Source organism: Morchella sextelata (genome assembly GCF_020137385.1).
Source record: "Morchella sextelata strain SCLS chromosome Unknown scls_24, whole genome shotgun sequence".
Lineage (NCBI taxonomy): Eukaryota > Fungi > Ascomycota > Pezizomycetes > Pezizales > Morchellaceae > Morchella > Morchella sextelata.
Window position 1 is genome coordinate 749,647 of NW_025408639.1, and position 17,574 is coordinate 767,220.

At 50.4% G+C, this 17,574-nt stretch overlaps 3 protein-coding genes across 3 annotated transcripts; all 3 read left to right on the plus strand.

The window, feature by feature from the left end:
• Positions 1-8,001: 8,001 nt before the first annotated feature.
• Positions 8,002-10,038, plus strand: H6S33_007749 (uncharacterized protein; the record flags this gene model as incomplete). Its single annotated transcript, XM_044839096.1, has 1 exon — positions 8,002-10,038. The coding sequence occupies one exon, from the start codon at positions 8,002-8,004 to the stop codon at positions 10,036-10,038; it is 2,037 nt and encodes a 678-aa protein (XP_044688622.1).
• Positions 10,039-10,875: 837 nt separating this feature from the next.
• Positions 10,876-12,885, plus strand: H6S33_007750 (uncharacterized protein; the record flags this gene model as incomplete). The annotated part of the gene is made up of 1 exon (XM_044839097.1): positions 10,876-12,885. The coding sequence occupies one exon, from the start codon at positions 10,876-10,878 to the stop codon at positions 12,883-12,885; it is 2,010 nt and encodes a 669-aa protein (XP_044688623.1).
• Positions 12,886-12,962: 77 nt separating this feature from the next.
• H6S33_007751 (uncharacterized protein) lies at positions 12,963-16,520 on the plus strand (the record flags this gene model as incomplete). Its single annotated transcript, XM_044839098.1, has 1 exon — positions 12,963-16,520. The coding sequence occupies one exon, from the start codon at positions 12,963-12,965 to the stop codon at positions 16,518-16,520; it is 3,558 nt and encodes a 1,185-aa protein (XP_044688624.1).
• Positions 16,521-17,574: the final 1,054 nt, after the last annotated feature.

Below are 17,574 nucleotides of genomic sequence, written 5' to 3' on the forward strand. Positions count from 1 at the left end.
AAATTTAACTCCTAGTGTTTCCATTGTAATTTGTCCTGGGAGCGCGATGACCATTGATGAGTGGGTTTTTTCCATTCGAGTTTCTGCCCTGGAGATCCAACGGGGAACCTGGGCAAGTTGGAAGTTCTCTCCATAGTTGCTTCTGATTTCTGATGCTACCAATTGTCCCGCCTCAATGCCCTCCCCGACCGTTGTGGGGATTCCATGGAGGAGAAACTTTGACCATTTAGAGTTAGCGCGGATGACAGCGACTGGTACCTGTAGGGTGAGGAGGGCCTCCTCAATTTCTTTGGCATATTCCATTGCCTTTGTTGCAGGGGTAACGAATTTTGTTTCCAAGATGAAGTTGTCCTTGGGTGTTCTTCTTGCTGAGATGAAGTGGCAGGACTCGTCTTGGATTCTTGCATTGACGAGGGTCCTGATCTCGGAGGGGTTAACATCGGATGGGGCAGTGGTTTCAACAATGATCTCCCTGTTGATTTTGGTGTACTCTGGTTTGAAGAGGGGGTCCGCTTTTGGCTTTGCGGACTTTTTCTTTCTCTCGACAACCTGGAAGTTTCCTTGGGCAGGACCGGGTGCCGAGGCCACGGCGGCCCAGGTGCCTGCCTTCCATCCACGGGGTGGGGCTTGTTGGGGGGGTGCGGGTGGGGGGGCCTGAGGAGCTGCCTGTGGCGCTGCTTGGGGAACTGTTTGTGGGACCGCTGGAGGGGGCATTCTCTGTCCTTGCGGTTGTTGTGGTTTTCGCTGTTGTTGCTGTTGTTGCTGTTGTTGCGGTTGTTGCGGTTGCTGCGGTTGTGGTTGTTTATTGAGGAGCGCGTGGATCGCCGAATGCATATTGGTGATCATGTTTGTCTGCGCCTCGATTTGATGTTTCAGTGTATCCACTGTTCTCCGGAGTGTAGTTGTTTGCTCTTCGAGGATTTCAATCCTGTCGGAGGGCGGGCAGATCCGGCTGGTGGCATGTCTGATGGCCCAGGTAATGTAGTTCAGGTCCGTCTGGGTGTGAGTGTCCTGGGGAACAATGCTCGGGTAGAGGTAGTCAACTCTTGGTTGATAGGGGTCGTTGTAGTCGGATTCTGTTGCAAAGGTCGAGGAGAATTCCTGTTCCTGAGCTCCGGATGGGGTTGGGTCAGGAACCTGAGTATTCCTCTTCTGCGAGGGGGCTGTCCCTTGCTGGGAAGACTGAGTGAAAAAGGACTGGAGCGAAGCTTGCTGCGACATAACTGAGTGTCCAGTTCTTCTGGCGGCGTAAAGTGATGTTTCAGAAAGGTTTCTTTTCCTTCCCTTTGGGAGGTCAAGGCTGGAGAATTCTTCGCTAGAAGCCAGTTTTCGTAGTGTTTCTTTCGCTAGGAACAACAGACGCGACCGTACGATCGGGGACGAAGTGGCTCAGCCTGGTATGGTATACCAGGGTAAACCAAGAGGAATAATAAGATGTTTTTGAAGCGAGGTTTATTGTCAGGAAGTTTTGCGAGCCTTAGCGAGCAAGGAGAATACAGAAGAAGAAGAAGAAACTTATATTGCTTTGAAGTACAAGACTTATCGCACGCCGACCCAACCGCCTAAAACACGAACCGAACCGAACAAAAGAAAGAAAAGAAAGAAAGAAAAAAACAACAAACACAAACGCAAACAAACAAGAACAAAAACAAAACAAGCACAAGCGAGCACGAACAATAACAAGGAAAATCCAGACCGACACTTCGACCAGAAAACCCAACGACAAGGAGAAATAACATATCTCAGCGGACTCGAGCGCTGGATCCATCAAATCAAAGAATAAAAACAATTTTTAAAGAGTAAAAGAAAACTCCCCTTCCTAATCCCGTTCCCGGTCATTTTCTTCCATCCCCTCTTCCAAGTCCGCCTCCGCCTCCGCCGACTCGTACCATTTCGAGAGTTGAGATTGTTTCGCAAATTGTAGGATGAGGTCCGTTCTCAGGTTTGTAAACATCCAGTTTTCCCAGGTCATCGCTCCGGGGATCTTCTCTATCAGAGGGGCGCGGATTCGAGCCCATGCTGGGCATTCCATAAGTATATGTTTCGCTGAGTTTTCCATCCCACACTGGCATGGTTCGGGGTCTGTGTATACTGCGTGTTTGTCGACTCGGGTGGTTTGGCACCGGATCCGAAATACTTTCTTTGCTTCCGTAAGGGTGAGTTTCGCTATCTTGGGAGGGGGGCGGAGTTCCCCCCGATGATGGTAGTTCGGTATTGATTGTGTGTTCCATTCTTCCAACAGGTGGTCGCGTAGTAGTTTGTTTTGGTTCCACTTATCTCTCGCATTTCCGGGGGTCTGGTATGGGAGTAGAAGGGAGGCGATTCGGTGTAGACCTGTCCCTTTGATGTTTGCTTCTCTGTATGGGAGGAGCTCGATCAGGGACTCATTGTTGGGGTGGGTTGCCTCGGTGCAGAGTATTCTGGTTCCGTACTTTCTTGAGCGATATGTTAGGAGGTGTTCTAGGGGGGGTAGTCCTGCTTCTCGAAGGAGTTTAGCTCTCTTGGTCCATCGAGGTAGGCCCGTGATGATCCGGGCGGCTTCGTTGTATAGTGGTTCGAGCGATCTAATGATGTGGTCTGCGCCAGTCCACCACGCCTCAGATCCGTAGAGTAGGCTTGGAAGGAAGCCTTGTGTTATTAGGTGATGAATTGTCTTGACTGTTATCCCTGACAGACGGGCGGTGTTTCGGATTTGGTGAAGGGCTTTTAGGCCTTTTGCAATTGCTGCTTCAACATGGGGCCGGAAGGAGAGGGTCGGATCTATCCAGACTCCTACGTATTTCAGCCTCTCCTTGGGATATATATTGATGTTATTAACTTTGACTGGAAGTCGTGGTTGTTGTGTGGATGATGTAGTGGGCCGGAAGAAGATCAGATCGGATTTATCCGGGTCGTATTTAATTTGGAGTGGCTCAGCTTTAATTAGTCTTTCTCCCATTCGTTCCTCCATTCTCTTAATTGTAAAGCCTGGTGTTTTGGATATTTGCACCAGCGCATCGTCATCAATGTAAGTTGTGTCCATCTCCTTTGGGCTGCTAGTTGGGTCCAGAATTACTCCGGCATAGATCATGAATAGTACCGGAGACATGGGGCTACCTTGCGGCACTCCGGAATCATAGGGCTGTGGTTCCTCTAGTTCATGGTTGAATTGGAACTGTAGTTTTCTGCCGGTATTAAATTCCTTGCACCATTCTGTCAGATAGGTGGGGAATTTTTGTTGATACATGATTTCCGCGAGGAGTAGGTGGTCGACACAATTAAATGCTCCTTGGATGTCGTTGGTTAGGATCGCTGGTCTATCTTGCCGGGCGATTCCGGTGCTGTTTTTCAGTAGTAGGTTTTGTTGTATTGGTGTCAAGGTTCTCAGGAGGGCGTCGATTGCCGAAATGGTTGGTCTTCCTCCGAATTGGTTTGCTGAGAGTGTGCCTAGGATTTCTCCAGCGGTGCAGAGTCTTTGGGCCACTATCTTCTCCAGGATTTTGCTAAAGCATTGTAGAAGGGAAATGGGCCGGTAGGCTTTTGCTTCATGATAATTTGCTTTACCGGGTTTCGGGATCGGGATACACTTAGCTACTTTCCATGCCGCTGGGTGTACGCCGTGCCGGAGCATAGCGGAGAACATGTCTTGGATTAGAGTTGTGTTTGCTTTGACTATTGCTTTAATAAAGGTATAAGGGATGCCATCCGGGCCGGTCGCCGAATGCGCTGGACAGGAGTCGATTGCTTTGTTAAGTTCTTCGGGGGTAACTATGTCGAAGGTGTTGCTGAGGTCAAAAGAGGGGGGTCTAATGTTCAAGGGGGGGTGGTCGGGGGACGTCCGTTTCGAGGGGAAAAGTTGGGCTCTTAGAGCTTGACACTTCCCCGCGAACGTTTCTTCACCTTGTATGGTTGGTATGATTGTGTCTCGTCTCCTTCCCGCGCTTAGGATTCTCCAGACTTCACTACCTTTCGCCTCGTTCATCGTCTTTTCCCTCTGGTCCGCTTTTGCTTTCCGGATCATGACTGTCCATTCTCTGCAAGCCTTCCGGTGTTCCTCCACGTGATTGGGTTTCCCTGTATTTCTCGCCTTTCTTTCTGCTGCATTTACCCTTGCCTTCATTTGTTTCATCTCATCCGACCACCAGGAGTTGGCTCTTATCCCTTCCTTCGAGAGTGGTGTTACTATACTGATTGTAGCCCTGACCAGTTCTAGGAAGAAGTCGACAGTTTGTTCCGTATGTTCCTTGGTTTCCCATGCCTCTGCAGGGAGAGAAATGTTTGACATGTGGTTCTCCAAGAGCTTCCAGTCTGTTTGTCGCCACATCCGTCTTGGTACGAATGGTGGTTTTTCCAGGTGTAAGTGGACGGAGGTTCTCCCGTGGTCTGAGCCCGCTCCGTAGGGTTCAGTGCTCCATCGTAGGTTGTGGTCAAGTATTGGGCCTTTTACAAATGCAAGGTCGATGGTTGTGGGCCTCTTCCCTCTGTCTCTGGGGAAGTGCGTGAAGACGCCTGGTTCGTTCAGGAGGGTCAGTTTCTGTCGGGTTATCCATCGTTTTAACCGTGCGCCGTTGACGCGGTCTGCTCGAATGTTGTTTCTGTATTCATGTGAATTTACTCCGTACCACATTTGATGGTGGCAGTTGAAGTCTCCCATTACTAGACAGTTATCAAGGGTTTGGATTGTACTTGCTATTTGAGCGAAGGGGCCGCTTCGGCCTGGGGAGTATATGTTTAGGATTTGGGTTTTCTTGGTCTGGATTTCTACCGTAATCGATACTATAAAGTTATCATGTGTATAGTGGTGTTTTGGTTTAAGGTTGGCATGTTTGCGGACGTATGTTGCGCATTTCGTGTTGGTATTGCTGGCTGTAAAAAGGTAAAAGAGATTTGATTCTGGTGGATATCCTTCTGTTGAGGTCCATGGTTCTTGTAATAGTAGGAAATAAATGCTCGAGTCTGTTTCTGCTTCTTCCACCGCCGCCTTGGTGATTAGTTCGCTCCGTGCACAATTAAGTTGGTGTGCGAGCGCGGTTGTTCGCAGCCTAGGCATTATTCGTCATGGGTTGGTCGTCTTCGGGAACGGGTGTGGCTCCGACCGGGGCGGTGGCTGGTACTTGGATTATTGAGATTGGCTCCTGGGCGGGTGCGGCAGGTGGGTCTTGGGCGGGTGGGGCGTTTTCCTTTCCTTTGTTAAGGAATCGGCGTTTAACTCTTTCAGGGCATGCTGGGTCGGAGGCCTTATGGATTCCTTTACAGTTCAGACATCTGATTGGGGTGTGGGTGCATCTATATCCTCCCTGGCATTGATTGCATGGGTGGAAACTGGTGAGGTGATCTCCGGCACAGTGGCCGCATTTTCCATTGTTCTTACATTTCTCCTGGCGGTGGCCGTATTCGAGGCACTTCGCACACTGGGTATCCGGGAAGGTTGGGAGGAAGGCCTCGATATGGCAGCTTCGGTTGAAGAGAGATAGGAATTTAACCCCTAATGTTTCCATTGTAATTTGTCCTGGGAGTGCGATGACCATTGATGAGTGGGTTTTCTCCATTCGAGTCTCTGCTCTGGAGATCCAGCGGGGAACCTGGGCAAGTTGGAAGTTCTCTCCATAGTTGCTTCTGATTTCTGATGCTACCAATTGTCCCGCCTCAATGCCTTCCCCGACCGTTGTGGGGATTCCATGGAGGAGAAACTTTGACCATTTAGAGTTTGCGCGGATGACAGCGACCGGTACCTGTAGGGTGAGGAGGGCCTCCTCGATTTCTTTAGCATATTCCATTGCCTTTGTTGCAGGGGTAACGAATTTTGTTTCCAGGATGAAGTTGTCCTTAGGTGTTCTTCTTGCCGAAATGAAATGGCAGGACTCGTCTTGGATTCTTGCATTGACGAGGGTTCTGATCTCGGAGGGGTTAACGTCGGATGGGGCAGTAGTTTCCACGATGATCTCCCTGTTGATCTTGGTGTATTCTGGTTTGAAGAGGGGATCCGCTTTTGGCTTTGCGGACTTCTTTTTCCTCTCGATGACCTGGAAGTTACCTTGGGCAGGACCGGGTGCCGAGGCCACGGCGGCCCAGGTGCCTGCCTTCCATCCACGGGGTGGGGCTTGTTGGGGGGGTGCGGGTGGGGGGGCCTGAGGGGCTGCCTGAGGCGCTGCTTGGGGAATTATTTGAGGGACCGCTGGAGGGGGCATTCTCTGTCCCTGCGGTTGTTGTTTTCGCTGTTGTTGCTGTTGTTGCTGTTGTTGCTGTTGTTGGTTTTGTTGTGGTTGTTGCGGTTGTGGTTGTTTGTTGAGGAGAAGATGGATCGCCGAGTGCATACTGGTGATCATAGTTGTCTGCGCTTCGATTTGGTGCCTCAGTGTATCCACTGTTCTCCGGAGTGTGGACGTTTGCTCTTCGAGGATTTCAATCCTGTCAGTGGGTGGGCAGATTCGGCTGGTGGCATGTCTAATGGCCCAGGTAATATAGTTCAGGTCCGTCTGGGTGTGAGTATCCTGGGGGACAATGCTCGGGTAGAGGTAGTCGACTCTCGGTTGGTAGGGGTCGTTGTAGTCGGATTCTGTTGCAAAGGTCGAGGAGAATTCCTGTTCCTGAGCTCCGGATGGGGTTGGGTCGGGAACCTGAGTGTTCCTGATCTGCGAGGGGGCTGTCCCTTGCTGTAAAGACTGGGTAAAAAAGGACTGGAGCGAAGCTTGCTGCGACATAACTGAGTGTCCAGTTCTTCTGGCGGCGTAGAGTGAAGTTTCGGATAGGTTTCTTTTCCTTCCCTTCGGGAGGTCAAGGCTGGAGAATTCTTCGCTAGAAGCCAGTTTTCGTAGGTTTTCTTTCGCTTGGAACAACAAAACACGACCGTACGATCGGGGACAAAGTGGCTCAGCCTAGTATGGTATACCAGGGTAAACCAAGAGGAGTAAAATAAAGTGTTTTTGAAGCGAGATTGATTATCAGGAAGTTTTGCGAGCCTTAGCGAGCAAGGAGAATACAGAGGTTGCGTAAAGAAAGAAGGAAAGAGAGAAAACAGGTAAAAACACAAGACAACGCCCCCTTATATATCCAACCATAGCCCAATGATGACTAATACCTTCGCGTAATAGAAACTAAAAGAACATAACAGAAATCCCAATTACAAATCCTAATCCCACTGCACAATACCTCCTATTCCGATTCCAACTTATAACATAACCGAAATCCTGTAACGGAGCCATTTCAACTGTCTGGTGTATGAGTACACACAGGGCCCGGTTACATGCTGAGAGTTATTGTTAGAAGCCAGTAGCACGGTGATATGCAAGTACCGGCAGTGTGGTTAGCTACCAGCTGTTAGAGTAACTACATTCCGGGCGCTAGGAAGGGGATCTATTCACGGGAGCAATGACTGACGAGTCTATGCCTCGCCAGTGACTAGAAGACCGGCCAGAGTGAAGCTCTGATTGCCCGGTGATCCTCTGTATCCTCTGAGCATTGTATGTCCGCCAAAGAGGCAGGGGCTATGCTAGGGAAGTCTACAATAAGCGAAAGCTCTACAGCAATCATTAAGCTTACACCTGAGCGGCAGCTCATTCATGCAGGCTCCGGTTGTGTGGCAACCAAGGCTGCAGGTGTTACAAAGGCTTTGACTAAGGGTGGTTGCCTTGGGTATCGGAAAACACCTGCTGACGCTTAGAGAAAAAGCGGGGTAGCGGTGGTATTGTTTCCGGTACTGAGGGAAGGCCCACCGGAACTTAGTAAAGGAGTTAGGAGCAGAGAACAGAGGCCTTTGGAGTATAAGTACTCAGGTTCATTCTCGCCCTTCAGTCCGATTCTCTCCAGTCTTGATCAGGAAGAAAAACCAAGTTCTTATCGGTAGCAGAGCCCTTAAAGATTATTGAGTTCTAGCGATAGTATCTTTGAATAATCTGCAACCTGATTGTCTATCTTGCACGGCCGTCTCTATTCTATCCGATTCTATTTCTCTTAGAAAGGACCCCCGTTACAGATAATCTTTAAGGCTCCAATCACCTTCAGATTATTCTTCCTCTATATAAAATGTCCACCCTATCAGCTCCGGAAGTGCCCCTTCAGATTGAATGGCAGCCGGTGCCCCTCCAGCTTGATGCCAACGGGCAGACACAGCTTGTCAGGAAACCCAGGACCGCTCTACAGACCTACATTCCTGGTTGTGAGCCTGCCTGGCAGGATACCGACGAGGTTTCCATCCAACAGTTTTTCATGGAGCTTCAGACCTACCTCCAGCATAGCCTGCAGAATCAATTGACCCGAGGCGGTCAGGCACTGCTCCTTGTGCAAGAGCGCCAGGCAGCACAGAATGCTCTGATGGCAGAAGCTCTTGAATACATGAGGCATGAAGTCAACTCTGTCCAGGAAGAACTCCGAAAGTATGCGGAGAAAGATGAACTGGAAGCCGATGCCATGGAAATCGAGTGGACAAACCCGGCAACTCCACCAGACTTTGTAGCTGAGATACAGAAAGCCCTTGATGAAGGAAGGCTAGTGGTTGGGAGACCAGCAACACCGGCACCAAATCCAGGCTCCAGGTCCTCGTCCAGAGCAGCCACCAGGACAATGCAGCGGAAGACCAGTCCCTTCGCAGCATTTCCGGTCAGATCTACTAGGAGAGTTGTTCCTATTGTCCAGCCAGCGGTGGGAGCATCTCCCTTACCTCCTAGCCGCTTTGCGGGAGTAAATCCATTCCTCGGATTAGCCGACCGATCCTTCGACTATGAGGGAGAACTTTACCCAGGTGCAGGCCGAGGACCTCCCAGCCCGCTAGCCAGGAACCCAGGAAGGTTCACCATGTCTGGGGCCGCTCAACCAGCAGCAACCTCACCACTGGCCAGCAATCTAGCGCCGGTAGCACCTGTGGCCCCTCCTGCTGCGGCCGCCGTTCCCCCTCCAGCTCAGGCACAGGGTGGAAGTGGTGGGAACCAGGACCCTCCGGCCAATGCACAGGGTGGAAGTGGTGGGAACCAGAACCCTCCACCTCCTGTGGCCCCTGCTCCTGCTCCTGGAGACTCAGACAGTTCTGACAGCTCTGATTCGGAACCAGAAGTTGGTGATAGAAGAGGCTGGCGGAGATATCTTAAGAAGAAGTTGGAGAAGCAGCAGAAGAATCTGTTGGCTATGATGTCTCAGCAGTTCCGACCTCCGGCCGCCTCTCCCTCTTCCTCAACCACCAGGGCCCGAGAACCAAAGGCACCACCACCCTCCAAGTTCCAGGGCAAGGCTGAGCAAGTGGAGACCTTCATCCGGCAATGTGAGAATGTGTTCTCCATTGAGAGCCTGTCATTCACCTCTGAGGAGGTTAAGATCCGATATGCAGGCAACTTGATGGAAGGAGAGGCAGCGATCCGATGGTATGAGGCATACCACAATTCAATTGATCAAACCTCCGCCAACCGCCTTGCTGGAATGACGGTGACTTTGGATCAGAGATGGAAGCGCTGGGATTCCTTTGTGGATGCTTTCAGAGCAGCCTTCGGCGAAGCCATCTCCAGAGATGATGCGGTGGCCCATTGGAATACCCTCACCCACACAGCTCGAGGAGGAATTGATCTCTTCCTGAATACTATTATTCAGCTGATGTGGAAGACTGGCTATGAGGGTCAGTTAGTGGATGATAAGATCAATAATTCCCTCCTTCCGGACCTAGGCATGAGTTGGGCTCTTTTTAATCCCAAGCCAAAGTCTTTGATGGAGCGGATAGCTGCTCTAAGAGAGTTAGGGCACACCCACGAGAGGTACCAAGGGATGGCAGCTGAGAAAGCGCCCCCTCGGACCAAGAAAGATCCTTCCGCTCAAAAGGACCAGCCGCCTAAGAGGAAAAGAGAAGCTGCGAGTGTTACGGGCATGCCAAGCATTTACGGGAGTGAGAGAAAGGCTAGTAGATACCCCAATACCCTCTGTACGCTAATATCAACTCTTGACCACACTCGCGGAGTGTGGTGCGACCAAATTACGACCAAAAAATCCAGAGTCATAAAAAAAAACGTTTTCGACCCCAATAATAACCCCCGGAGCGTCAAACCGCCGGAGGGGAGTGTTTTGGTACCGGTGGATATATGAGGGACAGCTGGAATCAATCGGATCGAAGATCGGACCGCTCGGAGCGAATCGGCGCAAGCTGCCAGCCGACCGAGTACCTATCGGCGGTACCTGTGGGCATGAGAGGACTCTGCTATGTGGGAAAGCGATGTGGGAAGAGGCCTGAGTAGGTAGCCTTGCCGTCCGAGACCTCCGAATAGCCGACGCTGACGATTATCCACCAGACGGCCGATGGAGAAGAAACATCGACAAGGAAACGTGCATTAGAGTGGATAAATAGGTTGAGGGGTTTCAGCGGGTTTAGGAGTTTGGGTTACGGACTTAGGAGTTAAATGTTCTTGGTTGTTTTTCAGGGTCTCGGGCATGCCCCGAGTGTATTCTGTATTATTAGTAGACTGGGTCCTCGAGACATAAGCGAGGGATATAAATACTGTGTCATTCACTGACTAGCCAAACCATCATCGGCGAAATCAGAGTCTTAACAATATAAATCGTTGATACGCGAGTTACAACTTTATTTGACTATACTTTTGGAAACACTTTACTCTATCGTGACTTCGAACTCTACCTGAACTATTACGTCGAAGACGGTCGATCATCATAGGCTAACTCTAGTGAATCTTTGTTGATAACGTAGCTCGCGGGGCCCGTATCGGATCAAGGAGAATCATACTCGACGTTGACTGAAGAGACCTTGGAGACTTCTACCTTTGTAGCTGTTAGCCGAACTCTGAGCTCTGCGTAGTGTACTCTTGTGGTCTGGTACGCATCCCTCACAGTATATTGTTACTCACAAGTTCACTTGGAGTAACGAAGTCACCTCGAAAGGAAGAACTATCATCATTATCCCCTATTACAATGACTGCCCGAAGGGATAATTATTTCATAGATACCTCGGCCGCAACCGAGGAGGCCGGGGGGGAAGATTCTATGGTAATATCGAGGGCTGCTAGCCCAGATCCCCTACTTACGGGAGGACCCTCCACAACAACTAGGCAATCGAGTAAACGCTCTGCTCATGCCCAGTTCGTGAGGAATATGCAGGAGTTTTTGGACACCCATGAGGCACAAATGAGGTATCTTGGCGTAGCTGGACAGGCCGTTTGGCAGCAGCTACAAGATCTCCAGGAGCAAGTCCAAGGGAGTGGACAAATCCTGGATAAGAAGGTACGGCAAGAAGCCATTGCCCAAAAACAACATCTGGAATCGCTCTTTGAGCTCGTCTCCAGTGTCCAACAGGTACACGAAGCTGCACGAGCCGCCGACCACAAGGTTCTGGAGCAAAGTCATCTGCAAACCCAGAACCAGCTACAGGAAGCGGAGCGACAGCTGAGAATGGTACGAGAAGAGCGGGAGCAGGAGAAAGGGGAACAACGGGCCATGTTTGCGCAGTTCAAGCAGTCCGATGAGATAAGAAATCAACGGATAGCCGAGATGGAGGAACTACTGCGACAACATCTGTCAGTAGCACCTTCCGTGGCTAGTGCTCCCTTAGACCCCAACGCGCCCCGGACGGTTCCTGTTGGCAATGGCAAGAACCCCCAAAATGCTGGCCCCCAAACATCAGGGAATGGCAAGCAACCGGAAGACGCAGGCCCAATACAGGGGAACAGTGGCAGGCGTCCAGTAGGAAATGCTCCGGTAGGAGGGAATGGGGGAAATCAACCTCCCCGAATCCCACCAAGAGGGAACGTTGGGGGAGATCCAGAACCTTCCGATGACGATGACGACGATAACAGCGAATGGTCGCACGGTCGGAAGAATTGGAGAATGAACCGAGGCGGGAACCGGAATTCGGCGCCGCCCGAAGACGAGGATATGGTAGATTCGCTCGCCAAAATTCCCTTCGAGTTCGATAATGCCCGGAAGCATAACCTGCGGCATTGGCTCATGGAGTGTGAGATCTACTTTGAGCAGAAGCCAAAGAAGTTCCGAACGGACAGAAACAAAGTACTGTTCGCTGGAACGTATACGTGTGGGTTGGCGAAGGAATGGTTTATGGAGTATATCGAGACCAAGATGCTAGGCCCGGCAGCCGCGGACTATGCTACTTGGACTCGGTTCCGTCAGGAGATTAGAAAACGTTTCCTAAGCACTCAGGAAGCTATGGAAAACGCGATGAAGATGCAGCAGTTCAAGTACTCGGCTAACATCGGGGACTACCTGACGAGGATGGAGATCATGAACCAGCATGCTCAGATGAAAGGAGCATCCTATCGCGCCGCCTTGCTCCAAGGGTTACCAAATGAAATCCGGGAGCGCCACTCACGTTTCGATCCAACCGATGACGACTCCGAGTACATCCAACAGTTGGAACGAGCCGGCAAGGCTCACGAGGCTTATCAAGAGCAGATGAAAATGTTGGGGAAAGCGGAGTCGAGGGGAAGGGAGTCGAGCAACGGTGGGAACTCGCGGCAGAAGGAGAAGGGGTTTAAGATCAAGGGGAGGGCTCAGACGGAGGAGAAAGAAAAGGGGCAAGATAAGAAGAGCACCAGCAAGAACAAGTCGGGAAACAAGCCAATATACCACGACTATGACGAAGCCACCAAAGGAGTTCCACAGCCGGTCCGAGAACAGCGAAAGACCGATGGTGTCTGTGTACGATGTGGCCGAAAGGGTCATCTTTGGAAATGGTGTCGTTCAGATGCTAATAGTAGTGCATCTATCTCCTCTTTCTCCCGAAAGCGTACCCGCGATGATGATGGCGACCACGATATGGAACCACCGGAACCCCAACCTCAGAGAAAGCGTATGAGGCACCGTGCTAGAAAGCCGGCTGCTACGGCTGCTGCGGAGTACACCAGTGGGCAAGCGTTTGTGCGAGAGCGCGGATCGGAATCTGAGATGGATTTCGACGAGGATTTTTAAAAGGGGACTCTGATGAGTCAGGTCAGGAGTATCCCCAGATTGCTATGTTATCACTGACGGAAAACAACAAAAAAAATATGAAAAGAAAAAGGCAGGAAGGGAGAGCGTCCCAACCGGAGAAAAAACAGAAAATTTTGGAGGAACCAATTCACGGTCCTCGACCTATCGTTAATCAGTTCCTTTGTTTTGCGGAAAAATGTTTACCTTGTAAGGTGTTGTTGGATACTGGTGCAACTGGTCCTGTTTTGTCTGCAATTTTTGTTGATAGTTTTGAGGTCCCGAAGGTGAAACGAGACGTCCCGGCCCGGGTATTTGGATTTACGGGAGAAGTTATGAAGGGCACGGGACACGCCTTTACACAACCATTAATTATAATGTCAAGGGGGCATCAAACACAGTTGTCATTCGAGATCGCCCCTCTCCCGGTTGGCATCGATGCCATATTACCGAACTGGTGGTTGAAAGAACATAAGCCGGTTATAGGGTCAAATGGGGAAGTTTCCTACGATGGTGAGAACTGCAAAAGTCGATGCTTCACTGACAAGGAACCTCAAATAGAAATGGACGAGGGAGTATTGGACGATCCGGAGGCCCAATTCATCGGTAGTATTTGTCTTTTGGAAGACGAATCGGTTAACCTCCGCGAAACCCTTCCCTCTTGGCTCCATGGGTTCCTTAAAGTCTTCCTACCGTCGGAAGCAGACAAATTACCACCGCATCGATCTTACGACCATGCGATAGATCTTGAACCAGGTAAACAGCCACCATGGGGACCCGTCTACTCCCTATCCGAAGTCGAGCTGAAGGTGCTTCGGGAGTACCTGGACAAAATGTTGCGATTGGGAAAGATTAGGCCGAGCAAATCCCCGGCAGGAGCCCCAATCCTATTTGTGAAGAAGAAGGACGGTAGTCTACGACTTTGCGTTGACTACCGTGGACTTAACCGCGTGTCCATTAAGAACAGGTATCCGTTACCACTTATGGACGAACTACGAGATCGAGTGGCAGGCGCGGTTATCTTCTCGAAGATTGACCTGAAGGAAGGTTACAACCTCATCAGGATCAAAGACGGCGACGAGTGGAAGACAGCATTCCGTACGCGGTACGGACATTTTGAGTACCTCGTCATGCCTTTTGGGCTGGCAAATGCGCCGGCGACCTTCCAGAACATGATGAATGATGCGCTGAGGGAATTCTTGGATCAAGGGGTAGTAGTATACCTTGATGATATCCTAATATATAGCAAGTCTCGAGAGGAACACAGGGAGCTGGTCGGCAAAGTACTTAGCAGGCTACAAGAATACAACCTGGTCGCCAACCCGAAGAAATCGTTCTTCGAGCTCACCGAAATCGAGTTCCTCGGATACATCCTTGCCCCAGCAGGCGTCACCATGGCACTGGATAAGGTTATGTCTGTTACGAATTGGCAAGCCCCGCGTAGCGTTAAGGAAGTACAGATCTTCATGGGCTTTGCCAACTTCTACAGAAGGTTTATCCACAATTTCTCCGGGGTCTGTAAACCCATTACCGATTGTCTCAGGGGTGATGCTAAGAACTTTGTCTGGTCTATGACGGCCCAAGCAGCCTTCGAAAAACTCAAAACCCTATTTACGTCTGCGCCGATCTTGGTACACTTCTCTCCAGATCGCCAGACTATCGTGGAAACGGACGCAAGCGATTTTGCTATCGCCGCAATTCTATCCCAGGTTATTGACGGAAAGACTCACCCTGTTGCCTTTTATTCTCGAAAGCTTAACCCAGCGGAACTCAACTACGACGTCTGGGATAAGGAAATGCTAGGAATTGTGTCGGCCTTCAAGCAATGGCGTCACTACCTCGAAGGACCTAGCCGAACGGTTCTCGTCTACACAGATCATAAGAACTTGGAATATTTCTCAACAACCAAGGTTCTTAACCGACGACAGGCAAGGTGGGCTGAGTCTTTGGCGGAATTTGATTTTAAGATTATTTACCGCCCGGGAACCAAAAATGGGAAGGCAGATGCACTATCGCGACGGCCGGAGTACCGTCCTGAAGGGGGAGGCACGCTTGGGAAACAGCCGATAGACAGGTTCTTTAAGCCCGGACAGTTGGCGGAGGAAGAGTTTGTGGTATCAGCGGTGTCGCTTGCCTCCAAGGGGGTGATTGACTGGTCTAAGAATTTTCTGGACCATGTCAGGCAGGCGGCATCGGGAGACCCGACATGGGTAGGATTGAAAGAGAGAGTTGAGCAAGGGGAGAAGCTGGGGGAATTAAAGGATATCGCTGAGAAAGACGGGCTACTCTTCTATAAGAACCGACTCTACATCCCGGCAGACGACCGTATCAAGATCCGAATCGCACAGGCAGAACACGACTCGAAAGTGGCAGGACACTTTGGACAAGACAAGACACTGGAACTCATCACGCGTAACTTCTATTGGCCAAAAATGAACGAGTGGATTGATGACTACGTTCGGTCATGTGACGAGTGCCAGCGCAATAAACCCAGCCGCCACAAGAAATACGGCGCGCTTCTACCACTGTCCACGCCACACTCTGTCTGGCAATCGATATCAATGGACTTCGTCGTGCAGTTACCGGAATCAAAGGGATATAACCAAATCTGGGTAGTAGTCGATAGGTTCTCGAAGATGTCGCACTTCATCCCCTTAGTAGCAGAAACGACCGCGCAGGATTTAGCGAAGATATTCCTCGGTCAAATCTGGCGACTCCATGGGCTGCCTCTTGATATAGTTTCCGACAGGGACGCCAAGTTTACTTCGAGTTTTTGGGCATCCCTTATGGAATTATTGGACGTGAGGATAAGAATGAGTACGGCTTTCCACCCTCAGACCGATGGGCAAACAGAGCGGGTCAACCAAACCCTCGAACACTACTTACGAGCGTTCTGCAACTACGAGCAAGATGATTGGGCAGAGCTACTCCCTTTGGCGGAGTATGCTTACAACAACTCGGTTACCACCGCCACGGGTCAATCTCCGTTCTATACCAACTACGGTTACAACCCAAGAACCAACTGGCCGACGGAAGCCGAAGTGGTCAACCCAACCAGTGACCTGTACGCTCACTTCATCCGGGGAGTTCATGATTCTGCTCTCGCTCGCTTAATAGATACCAGGGAGAAGATGGGGAAATACTATGATCGAAAAAGGGACGAACCGCCTAACTTCAAGGTGGGAGATATGGTTATGCTCAATGCGACCAATATTAAGACACGTCGCTCCACCAAGAAACTCGATCACAAGAAACTCGGCCCGTTCAAAATCATCCGACTAGCCGGGAAACGAGCCTGCGAACTGGAACTGCCGCCACAAGTCAAAATCCATAATGTGTTCCATATTGAACTCTTGGAACGGTATCGACAGAGCAGTATCCCAGGCCGAGAACAACGTCCCCCAACTCCCGAAGAGGTCGATAAGGAAGGAGAGGTGCTGTACGAAGTGGAAAGTATCGTGGGGAGCCGGAAAAGTAGAAGAGGATTAGTGGAATACCTGGTGAAATGGCGGGGCTATTCGATGAGTGACTGTACGTATCAAGTCATGGACGCTATGGATGAGGAAGTACTTGACCTTGTCCGCGACTTCCATCGAAGGAACCCCAAGGCCGTGAAGGACCAACGCCTGAGACTATAGAGGTACCCTACGGGGCTAAGTCCTTCCCCTCCACAGACACCGCAGGTGATATGTGGAGCAGGTTTACTGGAACCATAGTCTGTCAGAAGATGTCCCGAGACGTGACACCCTGGAAGGGGGGTAAGCTGTTACGGGCATGCCAAGCATTTACGGGAGTGAGAGAAAGGCTAGTAGATACCCCAATACCCTCTGTACGCTAATATCAACTCTTGACCACACTCGCGGAGTGTGGTGCGACCAAATTACGACCAAAAAATCCAGAGTCATAAAAAAAAACGTTTTCGACCCCAATAATAACCCCCGGAGCGTCAAACCGCCGGAGGGGAGTGTTTTGGTACCGGTGGATATATGAGGGACAGCTGGAATCAATCGGATCGAAGATCGGACCGCTCGGAGCGAATCGGCGCAAGCTGCCAGCCGACCGAGTACCTATCGGCGGTACCTGTGGGCATGAGAGGACTCTGCTATGTGGGAAAGCGATGTGGGAAGAGGCCTGAGTAGGTAGCCTTGCCGTCCGAGACCTCCGAATAGCCGACGCTGACGATTATCCACCAGACGGCCGATGGAGAAGAAACATCGACAGGGAAACGTGCATTAGAGTGGATAAATAGGTTGAGGGGTTTCAGCGGGTTTAGGAGTTTGGGTTACGGACTTAGGAGTTAAATGTTCTTGGTTGTTTTTCAGGGTCTCGGGCATGCCCCGAGTGTATTCTGTATTATTAGTAGACTGGGTCCTCGAGACATAAGCGAGGGATATAAATACTGTGTCATTCACTGACTAGCCAAACCATCATCGGCGAAATCAGAGTCTTAACAATATAAATCGTTGATACGCGAGTTACAACTTTATTTGACTATACTTTTGGAAACACTTTACTCTATCGTGACTTCGAACTCTACCTGAACTATTACGTCGAAGACGGTCGATCATCATAGGCTAACTCTAGTGAATCTTTGTTGATAACGTAGCTCGCGGGGCCCGTATCGGATCAAGGAGAATCATACTCGACGTTGACTGAAGAGACCTTGGAGACTTCTACCTTTGTAGCTGTTAG